The 16,348-nt window shown below is 49.9% G+C and overlaps 3 protein-coding genes across 3 annotated transcripts; 2 read left to right on the top strand and 1 right to left on the bottom strand.

Moving 5' to 3' along the window:
• Window positions 1-66: 66 nt before the first annotated feature.
• Window positions 67-2,119, top strand: UREG_02555 (uncharacterized protein; the record flags this gene model as incomplete). Its single annotated transcript, XM_002542993.1, has 3 exons — window positions 67-1,099; window positions 1,348-1,812; window positions 1,887-2,119. The coding sequence occupies 3 exons, from the start codon at window positions 67-69 to the stop codon at window positions 2,117-2,119; spliced, it is 1,731 nt and encodes a 576-aa protein (XP_002543039.1).
• Window positions 2,120-2,670: 551 nt separating this feature from the next.
• Window positions 2,671-8,988, bottom strand: UREG_02554 (fatty acid synthase beta subunit dehydratase; the record flags this gene model as incomplete). The annotated part of the gene is made up of 2 exons (XM_002542992.1): window positions 2,671-3,132; window positions 3,190-8,988. 2 exons carry the CDS (start codon window positions 8,986-8,988, stop codon window positions 2,671-2,673), a joined length of 6,261 nt encoding a protein of 2,086 aa, XP_002543038.1.
• Window positions 8,989-10,404: 1,416 nt separating this feature from the next.
• Window positions 10,405-16,113, top strand: UREG_02553 (fatty acid synthase alpha subunit; the record flags this gene model as incomplete). The annotated part of the gene is made up of 3 exons (XM_002542991.1): window positions 10,405-10,924; window positions 10,993-15,938; window positions 16,000-16,113. The coding sequence occupies 3 exons, from the start codon at window positions 10,405-10,407 to the stop codon at window positions 16,111-16,113; spliced, it is 5,580 nt and encodes a 1,859-aa protein (XP_002543037.1).
• Between the last annotated feature and the right edge of the window lie 235 nt (window positions 16,114-16,348).

Below are 16,348 nucleotides of genomic sequence, written 5' to 3'. Positions count from 1 at the left end.
CACCCTTTGAAACCTCAGCAAGCACCATCTGCTCCGAAGCCAGCGCCAACCCCAAGCGCAGATGATATGACTGTTAATGGGTTCAGCGGGCCTCTTCTCTCTCCGCAATACGTTGATTTCCCCCTGGTCACCACGAAGCGGGCATTAAGAGAACATTTAAAGCATCATGTGGCTAAGTTCATATCGAAGAAGAACATCGACCCTCGAGACGAATCGCAGTTTACTCGTCCCGTCAGACTACAACGCCGGGATCCAAGAGCTTCTACGGAACAAACTGCAGTCGATAGGCAAGAAAATGGACAAAAAGAGCCACGGGATGGAGGTTTTTCTGAAGCTGATCGGGAGGCGTTGGAGGCGAAAAAGGCCGCCAGGGCTAAGGAACGCGAAGAGAATTTGGCCCAAATTGCTCCGTCGGCCTCTGGTGTCGTCAAGCGCACAAATGCCCCGAAGCAGCGCATCCAACAGGTGTTCAAAGCTGAGATGACTCCAGGCGAGATCGCGAAAGCTCGAGTGAAGTACGAAGAAGCGCTGCCATGGCATTTGGAGGATTTCGATAATAAAAACTCTTGGACTGGCAAATACGAAGCCGCCATGTCGGAGACATACGCAATGTTTGTTTTAGAAAGTACGGGCAAAATGCGAATGGTGCCGATAGACAAGTGGTACAAGTTCAATGCAAAAAATCCGTTCAAAGCCCTCACCATCGAAGAGGCTGAGAAATACATGTCTAAGAAAATCAAAGACCCGCGGTGGTTTATGGAAAAGGAACAGGCTCAAAGGGAGGAAAAAGAATTGGCAAAGTTCGCGCAACAACGCAAAGTCTATACAGGAAGGGTCGTTTCGACCGGTATTGGTGAAGGTGGAGAAGGCGATGACATGGATTTTGAGGAGGATAGATTCGCAGACGATGAAGAACACGTGGTTGTGGAAGAAGACGAGGAGGCCAAGTTGGCAGAGAAGCGAATCAAAAGGGATCAGCTCAAGGCTAATGTATTCGATTTACGAGATGAAAAGGATTACGACGCCGAGGAGAACCAGGAACGAAGAGAGAAAGAGGCGCTGAAGGAATTTGGGAAGCAAGTCCGGAAAGCTCTTCAGCGTTCGTGATAGATTTCGACTACGGCAGTGGCTCGTAATGCTATCCCTCGTCGGCAGATGAAGTAAGTTCTTTGGTACCTTTCGCTACCATTATGAGGGTAGTCTAATCAATTGCGCGATTTAGCGCACGAGATGACTGTGAAGTCGAACGCCAAATAGCGGAAGAAGAAACGAAGAAAGAAGCAGTGAAAGCTTCTGCGTTTTCGACGAAGGGTACAAGCACTCTGGCTGAACAGCAAAGGCTCGCAGATCCGTTGAAAAAAGGTCCCGCACAGCAAATAAGGAAACGCCCTGGTTCTCCAAACGGTTCAGACGCCAGCGGTACAGACACCCCGCGCAAGAAAGTCAAGAACAAACATATGCCTCAGTCTTTGTCTGCTTATGCGTCAAAACCTGGCTCAAGACCGATGTCTCCAGCCCCCTCCGCGACTTCGACTACCGCTGTTCCAGCCTCCCAGCGTAAAGATGCCACCAAACCAGCGGGAAAGAAACGTGTCCGCACAGGAGCCGCCGGCGCGGGTTCAGGCAGTGATGTGGATAGAGGCGTAGCTTCCGGCGCAGAAATGAGCGACAACGGAATCGCAAAGAAACTGAAAATCAACCCACCCGGCGTATCATCGAAGAAAGGCACACCAGCTGGTTCCCGCGCCGGTAGCCCAGGCCCTGTTTCTGGAAAGCCCAGATTGGCTGGCAATCGAGCAGGTAGTCCTCCTGGTATGTCTCTCTCTGTTTCTGCCCCTTATATATCCCCCATCCGAAATTGTGCTAACATTGAGAAGTTCGCCCAGGTGGTGCCCCAGGCGCAGTGTCTGCCTCCTTCCCCACCCCCGCTGAGGTTCATGCTGCGATCCCATCCACTGGTATCTCGACCTCCGATTTACTCAAGATCTTCCGCGTTCGTCTCGGCGATATCGCAGTTAACGGCCCAAAGTTCATTGCCATTGTCAAGCAGGTCAGTGCTTATAATAATAATGATAAGTTAGTGAGACCGGCGCCGAATCTCGAATCTTCCGGCTCTTAAAAATTTGCTTTGGTTATGCTCAAATTGTGTCCCTGTGTACTTTTTCTCCCCCCTTTTGTATCGCGTTCCCAAAATATTGAGTGTTCGCTCAAGGTCAGCTTCGTACATGGCCTGTGGATACGTTCAAGGGAGTTGAGGAGCCAAGGTTGATTTGACTCGATCAGCATTTTCTTATCATTTTACTCCCCCAAACATGTAGAAATTATAGATCCATAACAAACCAGCTTGCAGCTTGTTCAATGACATACTATTACTGTGAACTTTATTGCGGTTCTTTTTTTAAAGTGAGAATGGCATTTATAGGAAGCTTCTCAAATTCAACTATCAATTAAGCAACTCCAAAAGAATGGGTACCTAAATCTATTAATTCGTCTATACATCATAGAAACATCCTTTTAGCCACTCAAAGAACATAAACAAAAAAAAACACCAAGGGTAACATGCATCATAATTTTGTATTAGGAACATCTATAACTCATACATTGCACAGGGAATATTAAAAACTGAAAATGGGAACGTTGAAACCATGATGTTCGAGGACAGTATGTTGCTTAATTCTTCGAATCCAGGGGATCCTCATATTTATCCCAGTTGGCCAGCACATGTCCAATACGAGGAGAGTTGGTGAGTCGATACACATCCTCAAAATATTCTTTTGTAATCTGGAATGGACGTGCCGTGACGTTAGGGATGTATTTGCCGATCAACTTGCTTGGGTCGATGGTCGACTTGTTGATCTTCTTCAGCAAAAAGGATCTGAAAGGCTTGACGCCGGAGCGAAGGAAAGTGCTGTGGAACGGAACGTCGATACCCCTTAGAGGGATTGTCGCGAAACCACGCTCTAAAGCAATAGGCTTGGGCTTTGCCTCTGTAACTTTCCTGCACTCTTTGATAATTTCGACGAGATGGGCCTTGACGTCTTCGAGAGACATAGTCTTCATTAGCGCCTGGATGTCAATCTTCTGGGCTTTGAGAACGTTAAGCACGTTTGTTAGGCAGTCAAGTGCTCGAAGCTGTAAAGAAATTAGCGGATGAACTCAAGCAGAGAGTAATATGGGACGAAAACTTACATCTCCGGCACAAACGTATTGCATATTAGCAACGTTGTAATTGACAATCTCCAATAGCCAGCCGCACTCCTCAGAAATATTCTCGACGACATATTGAAGAGCCTGCTCGTTGAAAGTTGGGGAGATACGACTTGGGTTAACAGCGCACATGGAGTAGTTTGATCTGCCTTGATCATCGCGTTCGACTGCCACTTGCATCGTCAATCCACGATAGAAGACAACAGAAACCAAGCTTTCAATCGGCATTACGTCTGCAAGAGCAGCGAGTGCCGAGTATTCGCCAAGAGAGTGTCCAGCGAACGAACTGTCTCGCTGGACTAGACCCTTGGACCGCATGTCTTCGAAACTTGCTTTCTCCATAAGGGTTAGAGCAGGCTGCGTGAACTGGGTAGCGGAGAGGAGACCTGATGGAGATCTGTAGGTATAGGAAGTTGATTGTTCATTCACTTCCTTGAAAATTTTCTCTGATTTGATCGTACCGTCAGCGTTAACCGATTCGAACGTCATCGACATGTAGTTCTGTCGAATCTTTTTTCCTCGTGGGCCACCAAAGTGAATTGTTAATTCGCGTGGGTTGTTTTTAACGATGTTGATAATAGAGAAACCATAATTCTCCAGGAAATGCTTGTCGGCACGATCCCACACCTCTGCTGCAACAGGGCTGGAGTTGTAGAGATCCATGCCCATACCTTGCTCTTGCGAACCTTGACCAGTGAAGACGTAAGCAGAAACGGGTTGTTCAACCTCAGCTTCACCAAGCAAGACTTTCTCTTCTGTCGACTGGTTGCTGGTTTCAACCTTGATAATCTTTCGTCCAGCGATCATACCCACGTGTTCAAGCTTAACAACGAGCTCGTCATTCGGAAGAACCATACCAACGAGCGACGCATGGAAGCTGCGAACACGTCCAATGTTATTTTCGGCCGCCCACGTTTCAACCAAGCTTCGCACGGCGGCACTGGTATACATGCCGTGAGTAATGGTGCCAGGTAAGTTGGCATAGCTAGAGAAGACGCGAGAAACGTGGATTGGGTTGTAATCGCCGGACACACGAGCATATGTTTCGTTCGACGCGGGAGCCTTGAGAACGAGGGGGGTCTTGCCGCTGAGCGGGATTGGATTCTCAAAATGGATAGGCTGCTCGATAGCTTCGCCATGGCGTTGCAAGTAATCAATAACTGGATTTCCATGAGAAGTTCCGGCCTCGTATTCGACAGACGCCACTTGGATGACTTCCTTTGTTGGAAGCTCTAAAAGCACCTGGCCCATTGTCTGCACGCTTCGGAAAACCGTCTTGTTCTGGAATCGTACCGTGCTTTGAAGACGGAAAGTGAGAGTTTGACCGAGGAGTTCGACATCAGGATCGTCAAGGCGGAACCATTCTTTGGATTGAAGCACTGCGACATCTTTTGTTGATGTTAGGTGAACTTGCATGGGAACCTCTTCTTTGCGCTGGAAGGTCGTCTCGTAGTCGGTGTATACACCTCTATAAAGGAACTGACTGGTAACATGCATGACGGGCTGCCCATCTCGTTTGATTGTACCGCAGACCTCAACCATCTTACCGGAATCTTGGTTGATAATCGCGTTGATTTGAGCAGTAGTTTCAAGGACGTCTCCAACTTTGAGTGGTTCTGCGCCGGGCACCATTCGGAACCCATTCGATAGGTGGACTAATTTGAGAAGATCACCATCAATGACGCGAGGGAAAATGGGCTTGGTGATCGCTTTCCATCCTACAACAATCGCGAAGTCCATAGGGGCGAACACCTCTTTGCCCGGTCGGTCAACGAAGGCTTCGCCGGTATTTCCAACGGCATGGACGAAATCAGCGATATCCTTGGTAACAACAGTCTTAACTCCGCCGTCAAACACGCTGGTAGCAGGCGTATCAAACGGAACGGTCTTTTCGGCGAACCAAATGCGGTAGTAGAATTCTTTGATACGATCGTTGCGTCCATCCATTATCTCCCTAATAGGAGCATAGCCAGTTTCAGGGTGGTATGTGAACTGGAATACGAGGGGAATAACAGCGCCTTCAGCCGTCCTGCCTTCATAAAGCGTCAGGGAAATCTCGTTTGTGCCGGTCATTCGTACTTCCACCGTTTTCACTGATTTGCCAGACTGAGTGGGCTCTCTAACACTGATAACGGTGCTTTGAGGCAGATTGGGATTAGCAATCTCAATGTATAACCCACGAGTGGGAGCGAGAAGTCGTTTCATTGGGTTAGATTGGAAACGATGCCCTTGGATGAACACTTCAGCTGTGAAGAAGGCGTGCCTCCAGGAGTAGGCTTTTCCGGCGAGGAGGTGTAGCCAACGCTCAAGATCGGGGAGGTTCGCCGACGGGGATGACGATAACCTGTAAGAGATTTTGGATGAGTCTTCGGCAACGGTCAAGCCATCAATATCACGGTCATCCTCGCTTTCGAGAAGCAAGCGCCCGCCAAAGTATTCAACGACGGGGACATTAGATTCTTTGCCATCATACACATCCTGGATGAGGCCCTTGATATGGTTTACGTGAACACCATCAAGGATATCTTTAACAGGTTCATCAACAGTGTTGGAATATTTGACAGCCATTGGGCCTTGCAAAATGCAAACTCTCCCAACATCTTGACCTACAACAGCCTCGAGATCTTCCGACTGCCACAGGGAATCTTTCTTAAACCAGAACTCAAAGTTCTCATCAAGAGATGGTACGAACGGAACCGGTTTTTGACCTCGTCGTTGGCAGAGAAGTAGAAAGTGTTGCACGTCTTGAGCGCTAATGAGCTGAGAAGCGGCCTCGGGGTATGCTTTAAGAATGTCATCCACTGCAGGGTACGGTTTATCGAGCTGAGAATAATTCTGAAGCAGTGATGCTTGTCCTTCGGCTGAAGTGAAACGTTCTTCTACACGACGAATGAAATCGCCGGTAAGACGTTTCAATGAATCATCGATCCATCGTGACTGGTGCTTGACATACATCAGGTCAACCATACGGTGGACAACCTCCGCATACGACATGTCTTCAAGGTCAACGGTATTTCCATTCGAGTCGCGGCCGAACCACACCTTCTGGAAGTCATCATTCAGCTTTTTGATAATGTAGTCACGCTGCTTCTTGAGTTCCGGAATACGTTTAGCTTTATCGAGAGAAAAGATCTTCTTGTCCATTTCGGCCCAGAATAAAACGCCTCGGGTTGCGAGCTTGTGTATTGGCTCGCCCATCTCAGAGCGAACAGTAATGACTCCACCGGCCGGACCATCATAAGTTTTCTCCCACTGGCTGTCATCGACACCTGGAGCAGCAGCAATTGCCTCCTTTGCCGCCTTAGAGGTATGTGCTTCCTTCGCAGTCATTAAGCGACTGCCAAACATGCATCCATCGAAGGGCATGGGAGGATAGCCGAATTGCCTAGACCATGTACCGGTCAAATATGGATAGGTATCTTCAGCGCCACCAAAACCGCTACCAGCCACCAAAACTATGTTGTCGCATCGTCGAATACGGCTGTACATTTGTAGAATTGGCTGATGGAAATCCTCAAAGGAGTGATGACCACCTCCACGGCCACCTGTCCACTGCAGCATCACTGGGAAGGTTGGGTTTGCTTTGGCAATATTGATGACTTGCTGAATAGCTTCCAAGGATCCAGGTTTGAAGGCAATGTGTTTGATACCAAGGGTTTCAATATACTCGTTTGCGACTTCGATAGACGGAACACCTGCACCAATCGTAAGACCTTCAATGGGGACTCCATCGGCACGGAGCTTTCCAAGCAGGGGAATCTGCCATGCCATGGCACGAGGGTTGACATAAATCAAGTTGACAGTGATGCCTCGGCCGGGAGGAATGGCTTTCTCAATTTTGTGCAGAGCCTCCGTCATAGTTTTGGCGTTGTAATAACCGCCTCCAGCAAGCTCGACCTGATAGCCAGCATTCATCGTGGCAGCAACGAAATCCCATGGTACCGTAGATGGTGTCATACCAGCGACCATGACTGGGGGAACGCCAAGCAATCTGCTCATTTTTGTGTCGACAAACGTTTGGCCAACAGAGGTCTTGACCAAACGAGGACCGAACTCTTTCACCCAGTTTACTGCGTATTTGACTGCATGCTCCTCGTCGCGATCGAAGAGTTCAGGCTTATAGCCAACTTCGGCATTCGTTCCATCCATAGAGCCAGCAAGGATAACTCGAACTCCACTGCCATCTTTGTTGCGGTTAGTCAAGACTCCGAGTCCGGAAATCCCACCAGGGCCGAAATCAATAATATGAGTGGCCTTATCGAAGACGGTGGCATTTTCCCAGTTCACCGGATCGCTCGTAATCATGCGAACCAAGGCGGGAACAATATCCTTCTCGCCGCTTGCGCGCAAGTCTAGTCCGGTATTGGTGTCATAAACAGGGATACGAAGCGAAGTGGCTGGGATGCGAATGTCCTCGAGATCCTCCTTAATTAGGTCAAAAGCAGAAGTGAGATATTTGCTATGGAACGGAGCTGTAATTGGCAAAAATCTGTTCACAAAGCGCACTTTCCGTTGCGTGTAAGGCACACGGTTCTGATCTAGACCGGTTGGGGCTTTGACTTTGCGAAGTCGTAGATTCAGGCCGTACAAAGAAATGGGTGGACCGGTGACGACAAAATTCCGAGCGCTGTTTACCAACGAGATGGCAATATGGCGGTCTTTCGGCAGATGCTGGTTTGTCGCGTCGATGTGCTCTTGGACGGCGGCGCGGGGCAAGTCACGAATTGAGAGCATGGGTGTTGGGACGCCTTCACCGTTCTCAATCGAATCTTGAAGAGTAGAGGGAGCTAGCGACGTCCGTGGATAGGCTTGCTGGCTTCGCAGCCCAATCCAAAAGAGCATTGTTAATGCAGTTTTGGCGGCCTTTCCAAAGGATTCCCAGGTTGTGGCGGTTGCGATTACTGCTGCCGTAACGATTCCTTGGGAGTGGCCCGTGGTACCACTGAAACGGTCTAAAATGTCGCCCGGTTGTCTACCCATTGCCTTGCAGGTGGCGGTGTAATGAGCGAGTTGGACGAGGCCGATCAATGGAAGACTGACAGGGGCTGAAACGAGGTAGTCGGTGTCTGGCTGGGAGTCACGGTCGTGAAGCCATCGTAGAATGTCCAGTCCTTTGGAGTATTGTTTGATTGCATCGGGATCGCGAGCCAACGATTGAAGCAGCTCCGCGCATGAAGAGATCAAATCTTCCACAAACGATGGATAGGTGAAATAAATCTCTCGAAGTTCGTCAAAATACTCTTCAATATTGCCTTGTCCCCCGTACACACTGTAGAGCTTTGCGTTGCCATCAGTAGCAGCCCGGAGCAACGCCGAATCGTGCGGTTTGGTCGGTCTGTCGGCTGATGCACGAGCGGCATAGTAGGCTTCTACCACCAGCAATTTCTTGGAGGTGATGCCTGGTAAGGCGCCTGCAACGGCGTGCACATCATTTCCGCGCATGAAAGCTCGCTCAAACTCATTGAGGGCGAGCTTGAGTAGCTCCAGATATGAACCCTGCGCATCGTCCTCTCCCTCCTCGACCTGCCGTGCGACAAAGCCTAGATATCGAGCAACGAGTTCGGGGACTGACGACGGCTCGTCGTCTTGAGCCAGTTCATCTGTGGGTTCGGGAAGAGATGCTGAGAATGCATCCTTCAGCTGTGAAGCATGGAAATGAAGAGAGGTCGGGACGAGGAAGGAAAACTCGAGGGAGCCATGGGAGAGGAAGAGTGGTCGAAGAGATTGCGAGGAGCGGGGGGTGTTGATGCCCGTCTGTGGGCCGGTGGAAGTGCCGTACATTGTGTAAAACGGGTTCTTGCCAACTCAGACTGAAGAATGGAAGGATGATCGGGGTATCTCAATATTATCTGAACCGTAGGTGTTATTAGCAACAGAGCATCAGCGACGCTGGCTCAAGGGCATGCCTCTCATACCTATTGTAATGAAGCAAGCTAGGGCATCAAATGGCCTCCAAGTATCGTCACAGTGAAGTGGGAGTCTTAAGAGGAGGGGAGGAAAGGCGGGCGGGTGTCGTGACTGCTTGGAGGAAGGTGATTGCAGCTAAAATTAAATTCCTATTGCAGCAGTGAGAACGAAGGAACGGAAGAAGAAGAGAGAAAGGAAAAAAGCCGAGAGCTGATCCGGACGCCCGATTCACACGGCCACGATTCCCTTGATGAAGTTGACGATGGCATCGAATTTTCGACTTCGGGCGGTTGGCGGTCGGCCAGGCACGCGCTCGATTGGGACTAGCAAGGTTGGTTGAATTCAAGGGAGCTCCAATGCGGCCTAGCGCCGTTACCAGTGTCCCCAAAGAATTCAAAACGGTTGGGCGGCGTGACGGTACCGATACGGCGGTCCTGGGTCTCTACGCTGGATGACGTCCTGGTCTTTGCAAGTACGTGTAAGCTCCAATCCTCTCTATCCTGTCCGCAGCGAGGAAGAGGATGGACTTGAATCGCGTTTACCGGGAATTCTGTGGGCATCTGGAAGAAACACTGATTTCTTTTTTTTTTTCCCAGCCGTCGACAAACTGCTGAGTGGCGGATGGAGACTTGATTAGCCCGCCAGTGTCTCCCGGAAGTTAATCGGTCACGCTGTTACTAGTGGCGTACGGAGCCCACCCTGCAGCCTATCAACAGCTCCCCAACCCGGACGGCCGCTTCGCTCCTGACCGGCCGATTACCAGAATTACACTAGCAGGGGCGCCTCCGCCACCAGAGATCAGAGGCATCGTTTAAGCTCCGTGTTCTGGGCGTACGGCAGACTACCAAGTCTGGCCCCTGGGCCGTATCGCCGTGACTTTCCTGAGCTTCCAGCCAGTTTTTTTCTTACCTTGAAATTTCCATGGTTGAAAACACGCCAAACGAGCGGAACCACAGCCCCAACATCTCCTCCCAGCTGCCCCGTGGATGAAAATATCGGACGACATCACTCCTCTTCTCGTCACTCTCTCTCTCTCTCTCTCTTCTGCCAGCGTGGGTCAATTCGGGGTTGGGATTCTTCTTCTCGTCGTCTTCGATACACTGTCCTTTCTTTCGCGTTTCTGGTTCTGCCAGACTCCTTCCCCGACGCAAATCAGCACAAGCCCTATTTCTCACCCTCGACCTCCCCTCGAGCCTTTGCACGGAGCTATACCTCAGACCATACTCCTACTTCACTTCTTCGAATCCCGACGTCGCCTTTCCCCCGGAACTTGTACATTACAACTTCATAATGAGACCTGAAGTAGAGCAAGAGCTCGCCCACACCCTCCTCGTGGAGCTCCTGGCATATCAATTTGCGTCGCCAGTGAGATGGATCGAAACCCAAGATGTGATTCTCGCAGAGAAGCGCACCGAGCGCATCGTCGAGATTGGTCCGGCCGACACGTTAGGAGGAATGGCCAAGCGAACAATCGCCTCGAAATATGAAGCCTACGATGCCGCTACATCGGTTCAGCGCCAGATCCTATGTTATAACAAGGACGCAAAAGAGATATATTACGATGTTGACCCCGTAGAGGAGGAGCCAGAGGCCCCTGCGGCTGACTCGGCTCCGGCGTCAACAGCAGCTCCAGCCGTGCCTGCACAAACTGCTGCCGCACCACCACCACCGCCCAGTGCGGGGCCTGCTGCTGCGGTTGCAGATGCTCCAGTTTCAGCAATTGATGTTGTGCGGTCATTGGTAGCACAGAAATTGAAGAAGCCGCTCTTGGATATCCCGCCTAACAAGGCGATCAAGGACTTGGTCGGAGGTGAGTTCTCATCAAGGAGGTATCATCGCCATTCACGCCCTAACAAACACTTTTTTTTTACCCTCTAGGCAAATCTACGCTTCAGAATGAGATCCTTGGTGATCTAGGCAAAGAGTTCGGTTCCACGCCCGATCGACCTGAAGATACCCCAATAGACGAACTTTCTTCCGCGTTGCAAGCGACCTTCAATGGCCAGCTTGGCAAGCAATCCACTTCTCTTGTTGCCAGATTGGTATCCTCAAAAATGCCTGGTGGGTTCAATATCACTGCAGTTCGCAAATATCTCGAGACGAGATGGGGGCTTGGACCAGGTCGCCAAGACGGCGTTTTACTACTTGCCTTGACAATGGAGCCACCATCGCGTCTCGGCTCAGAAGCAGACGCCAAAGCGTATCTCGATGATGTTGCCAACAAATATGCTTCGATTCAAGGCATTTCCCTCTCCACCGCCAGCGCTGGTGGCGATTCCGGAGCCGGTGCTGGCGGCATGATGATGGATCCTGCTGCCATTGACGCATTGACCAAGGACCAGAGAGCTCTTTTCAAACAGCAGTTGGAGATCATCGCGCGCTATTTGAAAATGGATTTGCGAGCCGGTGACAAGGCCCACCTTGCAGGTCAAGAGACTCAAACTGCCCTCCAGGCTCAGTTGGATTTGTGGCATGCTGAGCATGGCGACATATATGCTTCCGGCATCGAGCCTTCATTCGATCCCTTGAAAGCACGCGTTTATGATTCATCCTGGAACTGGGCACGGCAGGATGCGCTCAGCATGTACTTCGATGTCATCTTCGGCCGGTTGAAGGTTGTGGATCGTGAAATCGTCAGCCAGTGCATTCGTATTATGAACCGGTCCAACCCGCTACTTCTCGACTTCATGCAATATCACATTGATAATTGCCCAACGGACCGTGGCGAAACATATAAACTAGCAAAGGAACTTGGACAACAACTTATCGAAAACTGCAGAGAGGTGTTGCATACCGACCCCGTCTATAAGGATGTCGCTATCCCAACTGCTCCACAGACTGTTGTGGACGCTCGCGGTAATATCAATTATCAAGAAGTTCCTCGTGCTAGTGTACGGAAACTCGAACATTATGTCACAGAAATGGCGCAGGGCGGCCCAATCACCGAATATAGCAACCGCACAAAGGTGCAGAACGACCTCAAGAGTGTCTACAAGCTCATCAGGAAGCAGCACAAATTATCCAAATCCTCGCAGCTCCAATTCAATTCTCTCTATCGTGAAGTGCTCCGTGCGATGTCCATGAACGAGCATCAAATTATCCCTCAGGAAAATGGACATAGCAAGAAAGGTAGCCGTAGTGGCTCTCGTTCCCCAGTGAATGGAGGCCCCACGAGACCAGGCAAGGTTGAGACCATTCCATTCTTACATCTAAAGAGGAAGAAGGGACACGGCTGGGAGTATAGCAAGAAGTTGACTGGTATCTACATTGACGGCCTGGAATCGGCTGCGCGTGCCGGGCTTACCTTCAGTGGTAAAAATATCTTGATGACTGGTGCTGGCGCAGGCTCTATCGGTGCAGCCGTTCTCCAGGGACTCATCAGTGGCGGTGCCAAGGTTGTCGTCACGACAAGTCGCTTCAGCCGTGAGGTCACCGAATATTACCAAACCATGTATACTCGCTACGGTGCCCGCGGTTCTCAATTAGTTGTTGTTCCCTTCAATCAAGGAAGCAAGCAAGACGTCGAGGCGCTGGTAAACTATGTCTACGACACCAAGAACGGCTTGGGATGGGACCTTGATTTTGTTATCCCGTTCGCCGCCTTTTCCGAAAACGGACGTGAGATCGATAACATCGACTCCAAGTCAGAGCTAGCTCACCGTCTTATGCTGACAAACATTTACCGCTTGCTTGGTTGCGTCAAAACGCAGAAACAAGAACGTGGATTCTCGACACGTCCTGCGCAGGTCATCTTGCCACTTTCACCAAACCATGGCACCTTTGGAAATGATGGCCTATACTCTGAATCGAAATTGGGCTTGGAGACACTATTCAACAGATGGTATTCTGAGAGTTGGGCCAACTATCTCACTATCTGCGGCGCCGTAATTGGATGGACCCGTTCTACTGGTCTTATGAACGCTAATGATACGATCGCTGATGGTATCGAAAAACTCGGTGTTCGGACGTTCTCACAGCAAGAAATGGCCTTCAACTTGCTAGGATTAATGGCTCCTGCTATCGTTGATCTCTGTCAAAGTAGCCCGGTCTTTGCTGACCTGAACGGTGGCTTCCAATTCATTCCTGACCTCAACGCTCTCATGAAGAAACTCCGAAGTGAAATGCTTGAGACGAGCACCATTCGACACGCCGTCGTCAAGGAAACTGCCTTGGAAAACAAAGCCGTCAATGGAGAGGACAGCGAGGCTCTTTACAAGAAAGTCGTCACGGAACCTAGAGCCAATATCAAATTTGAATTCCCTACGCTCCCTGATTGGAAGGATTTGGACTCTCTCAATCAAAACCTGAAGGGCATGGTGAATCTCGACAAAGTTGTTGTTGTGACGGGTTTTGCTGAACTAGGTCCATGGGGTAACTCGCGAACCCGCTGGGAGATGGAAGCCTATGGTAAGTTTTCTTTGGAGGGTTGTGTTGAGATGGCCTGGATTATGGGCCTTATCAAAAATCATAATGGACCCATTAAAGGGAAGCCCTACTCCGGGTGGGTCGATGCGAAGACCGGTGAGCCCGTCAGCGACAAAGACGTCAAAGCCAAGTATGAGAAGTACATCCTTGAGCACTCCGGTATCCGCCTTATCGAACCTGAGCTCTTCAAGGGCTACGACCCGAACAAAAAACAACTTTTGCAAGAAGTCGTGCTTCAGGAAGACCTCGAAACTTTCGAGGCTTCTAAGGAAACTGCTGAAGAATTCAAACGCGAGCACAACGATAAAGTCGAAATCTTTGAAATCAAGGAGTCTGGCGAATACACCGTTCGTCTTCTCAAGGGCGCCACTCTCCTCATTCCTAAAGCTTTGAAATTTGACCGACTTGTTGCGGGTCAGATTCCGACCGGCTGGAACCCAAAGAATTATGGCATCCCTGATGACATTATCGGTCAAGTCGACCCGGTCACCCTCTATGTCCTGGTGTGCACAGCAGAGACGCTTCTCTCCTCCGGTATTACGGATCCTTATGAGTTCTACAAATATGTTCACGTATCTGAGCTTGGTAACTGCATTGGTTCGGGCATTGGTGGTTCTCAGGCCCTGAAGGGCATGTACAAGGATCGCTACTTGGACAAACCACTTCAAAAAGATATTCTCCAGGAATCTTTCATCAACACTATGAGCGCCTGGGTAAACATGTTGCTTCTTTCATCCAGCGGACCAATTAAAACCCCAGTTGGAGCTTGCGCAACCGCTGTCGAATCAATCGACATCGGCTACGAAACCATTGTGGAAGGCAAGGCCCGAGTTTGCTTCGTCGGCGGCTTCGACGATTTCCAGGAAGAAGGCTCATACGAGTTCGCCAACATGAAAGCTACCAGCAACGCTGAAACCGAATTCGCCCATGGAAGGACTCCTCAGGAAATGTCTCGACCTACCACTACAACGCGTGGCGGTTTCATGGAGTCTCAAGGTTGTGGCATGCAGTTGATCATGAGCGCCCAACTTGCGTTGGATATGGGTGTGCCAATTTATGGTACAATTGCCTTGACATCTACGGCTACTGACAAGATTGGTCGATCCGTACCAGCACCCGGCCAGGGTGTTCTGACCACTGCTCGGGAGAATCCCGGTAAATTCCCATCCCCGCTTTTGGATATCAAATACCGTCGTCGCCAATTGGATCTCCGACGCCGTCAAATTAAGCAGTGGCAAGAGGCAGAACTTCTTTATCTCCAGGAAGAAGTTGATGCAATGAAGGCCCAGACGACCGAACCATTCAATGAAAAGGAGTACTTGCAAGAGCGTGTGGAGCATATTCAACGAGAGGCAATTCGACAGGAGAAAGATGCTCAATTTGCCCTGGGCAACAATTTCTGGAAACAGGATCCACGCATCGCTCCTCTTCGTGGTGCTCTCGCAACTTGGGGCCTCACAGTTGATGACCTTGATGTTGCCTCGTTCCACGGAACCTCCACTGTCGCCAACGACAAAAATGAGTGCGATGTTTTGTGCAAGCAGATGAGGCACCTTGGCAGGACAAAGGGTAACGCCCTCCTTGGTATTTTCCAGAAGTATTTGACTGGACATCCCAAGGGCGCTGCTGGTGGATTCATGTTCAATGGTTGTTTGCAGGTTCTGAACACTGGTCTGGTCCCTGGAAATCGTAACGCGGACAACATCGACAAGATTATGGAGAAGTTCGACTACGTTGTGTATCCGAGCCGAAGCATTCAGACGGACGGTATCAAGGCATTTTCCGTCACGTCATTCGGTTTCGGTCAGAAGGGAACTCAAGCGATTGCTATCCATCCCAAATATCTGTTTGCAACATTAGATCAGGCCCAATATACCGCCTATAAGGCGAAGGTTGAGGCCCGACAGAAGAAGGCCTACCGATACTTCCACAATGGATTGATCAACAACAGCTTGTTCGTTGCCAAGGACAAGGCGCCGTATGATGAGACTCAAGAGTCAAAGGTCCTGCTCAACCCAGACGCTCGTGTGGTTCTCAACGAGAAGACATCACAGTTGGCCTACCCAACCAAAGCGCCTGTGCAGAAGGCCAATCAAGGCACAAAGGAAATGGTTGAGAACTTGGCCAAGGCCGCCGTCACAGACACCACACGCGTCGGGGTGGATGTTGAAAACATTGATGCAATCAATATTGACAACGAAACATTCATCGAGCGTAATTTTACCGAAGCGGAACAAAAGTACTGCCGTCAGGCTGCGTCACCCCAATCGTCCTTTGCTGGTCGATGGAGTGCCAAGGAGGCAGTGTTCAAGTCCCTTGGTGTGCCCGGAAAAGGTGCTGGGGCACCGTTGAAGGACATTGAAATCACCAATGATGCCAGTGGAGCTCCCATTGTTACAGTAAGTAGCCCTGTCAATTATTGTTCCGTGCTGTGGCCGGTGAACTAACGTACTCTCGTAGTTGCATGGCGATGCTGCCGCTGCTGCAAAACAGGCCGGAGTCCGGGCGGTTACTGTCAGCATCAGCCACAGCGATTCCCAAGCCGTTGCCGTTGCGCAGGCTACCCTTAACTAGCTTGCTTCATCATGCTTTTCTGGTTTTGATACACATTGGGAATTGCTTCTGCTTGTTTTTTTTTTTTTTTTTTTTTTTTTTTTTTTTTTTCATGCGATTTCTTGCCTTTATTTACCCAGCTGCAGGGCTTTTTTCCCTTTTTCCTGCGGTCTTATGTAATTTCTTTACGGCCCTATTAATTAATGAAGATAGCAAATCACTTTGTTTCCCTGGTTCACGCTCAGCATTTTCCTGA

The sequence above is a fragment of the Uncinocarpus reesii genome, genomic scaffold, assembly GCF_000003515.1.
Source record: "Uncinocarpus reesii 1704 scaffold_1 genomic scaffold, whole genome shotgun sequence".
NCBI lineage: Eukaryota > Fungi > Ascomycota > Eurotiomycetes > Onygenales > Onygenaceae > Uncinocarpus > Uncinocarpus reesii.
Note: the sequence above shows the minus strand (reverse complement) of the source record. Positions and strands in the feature narration are given on the sequence as shown.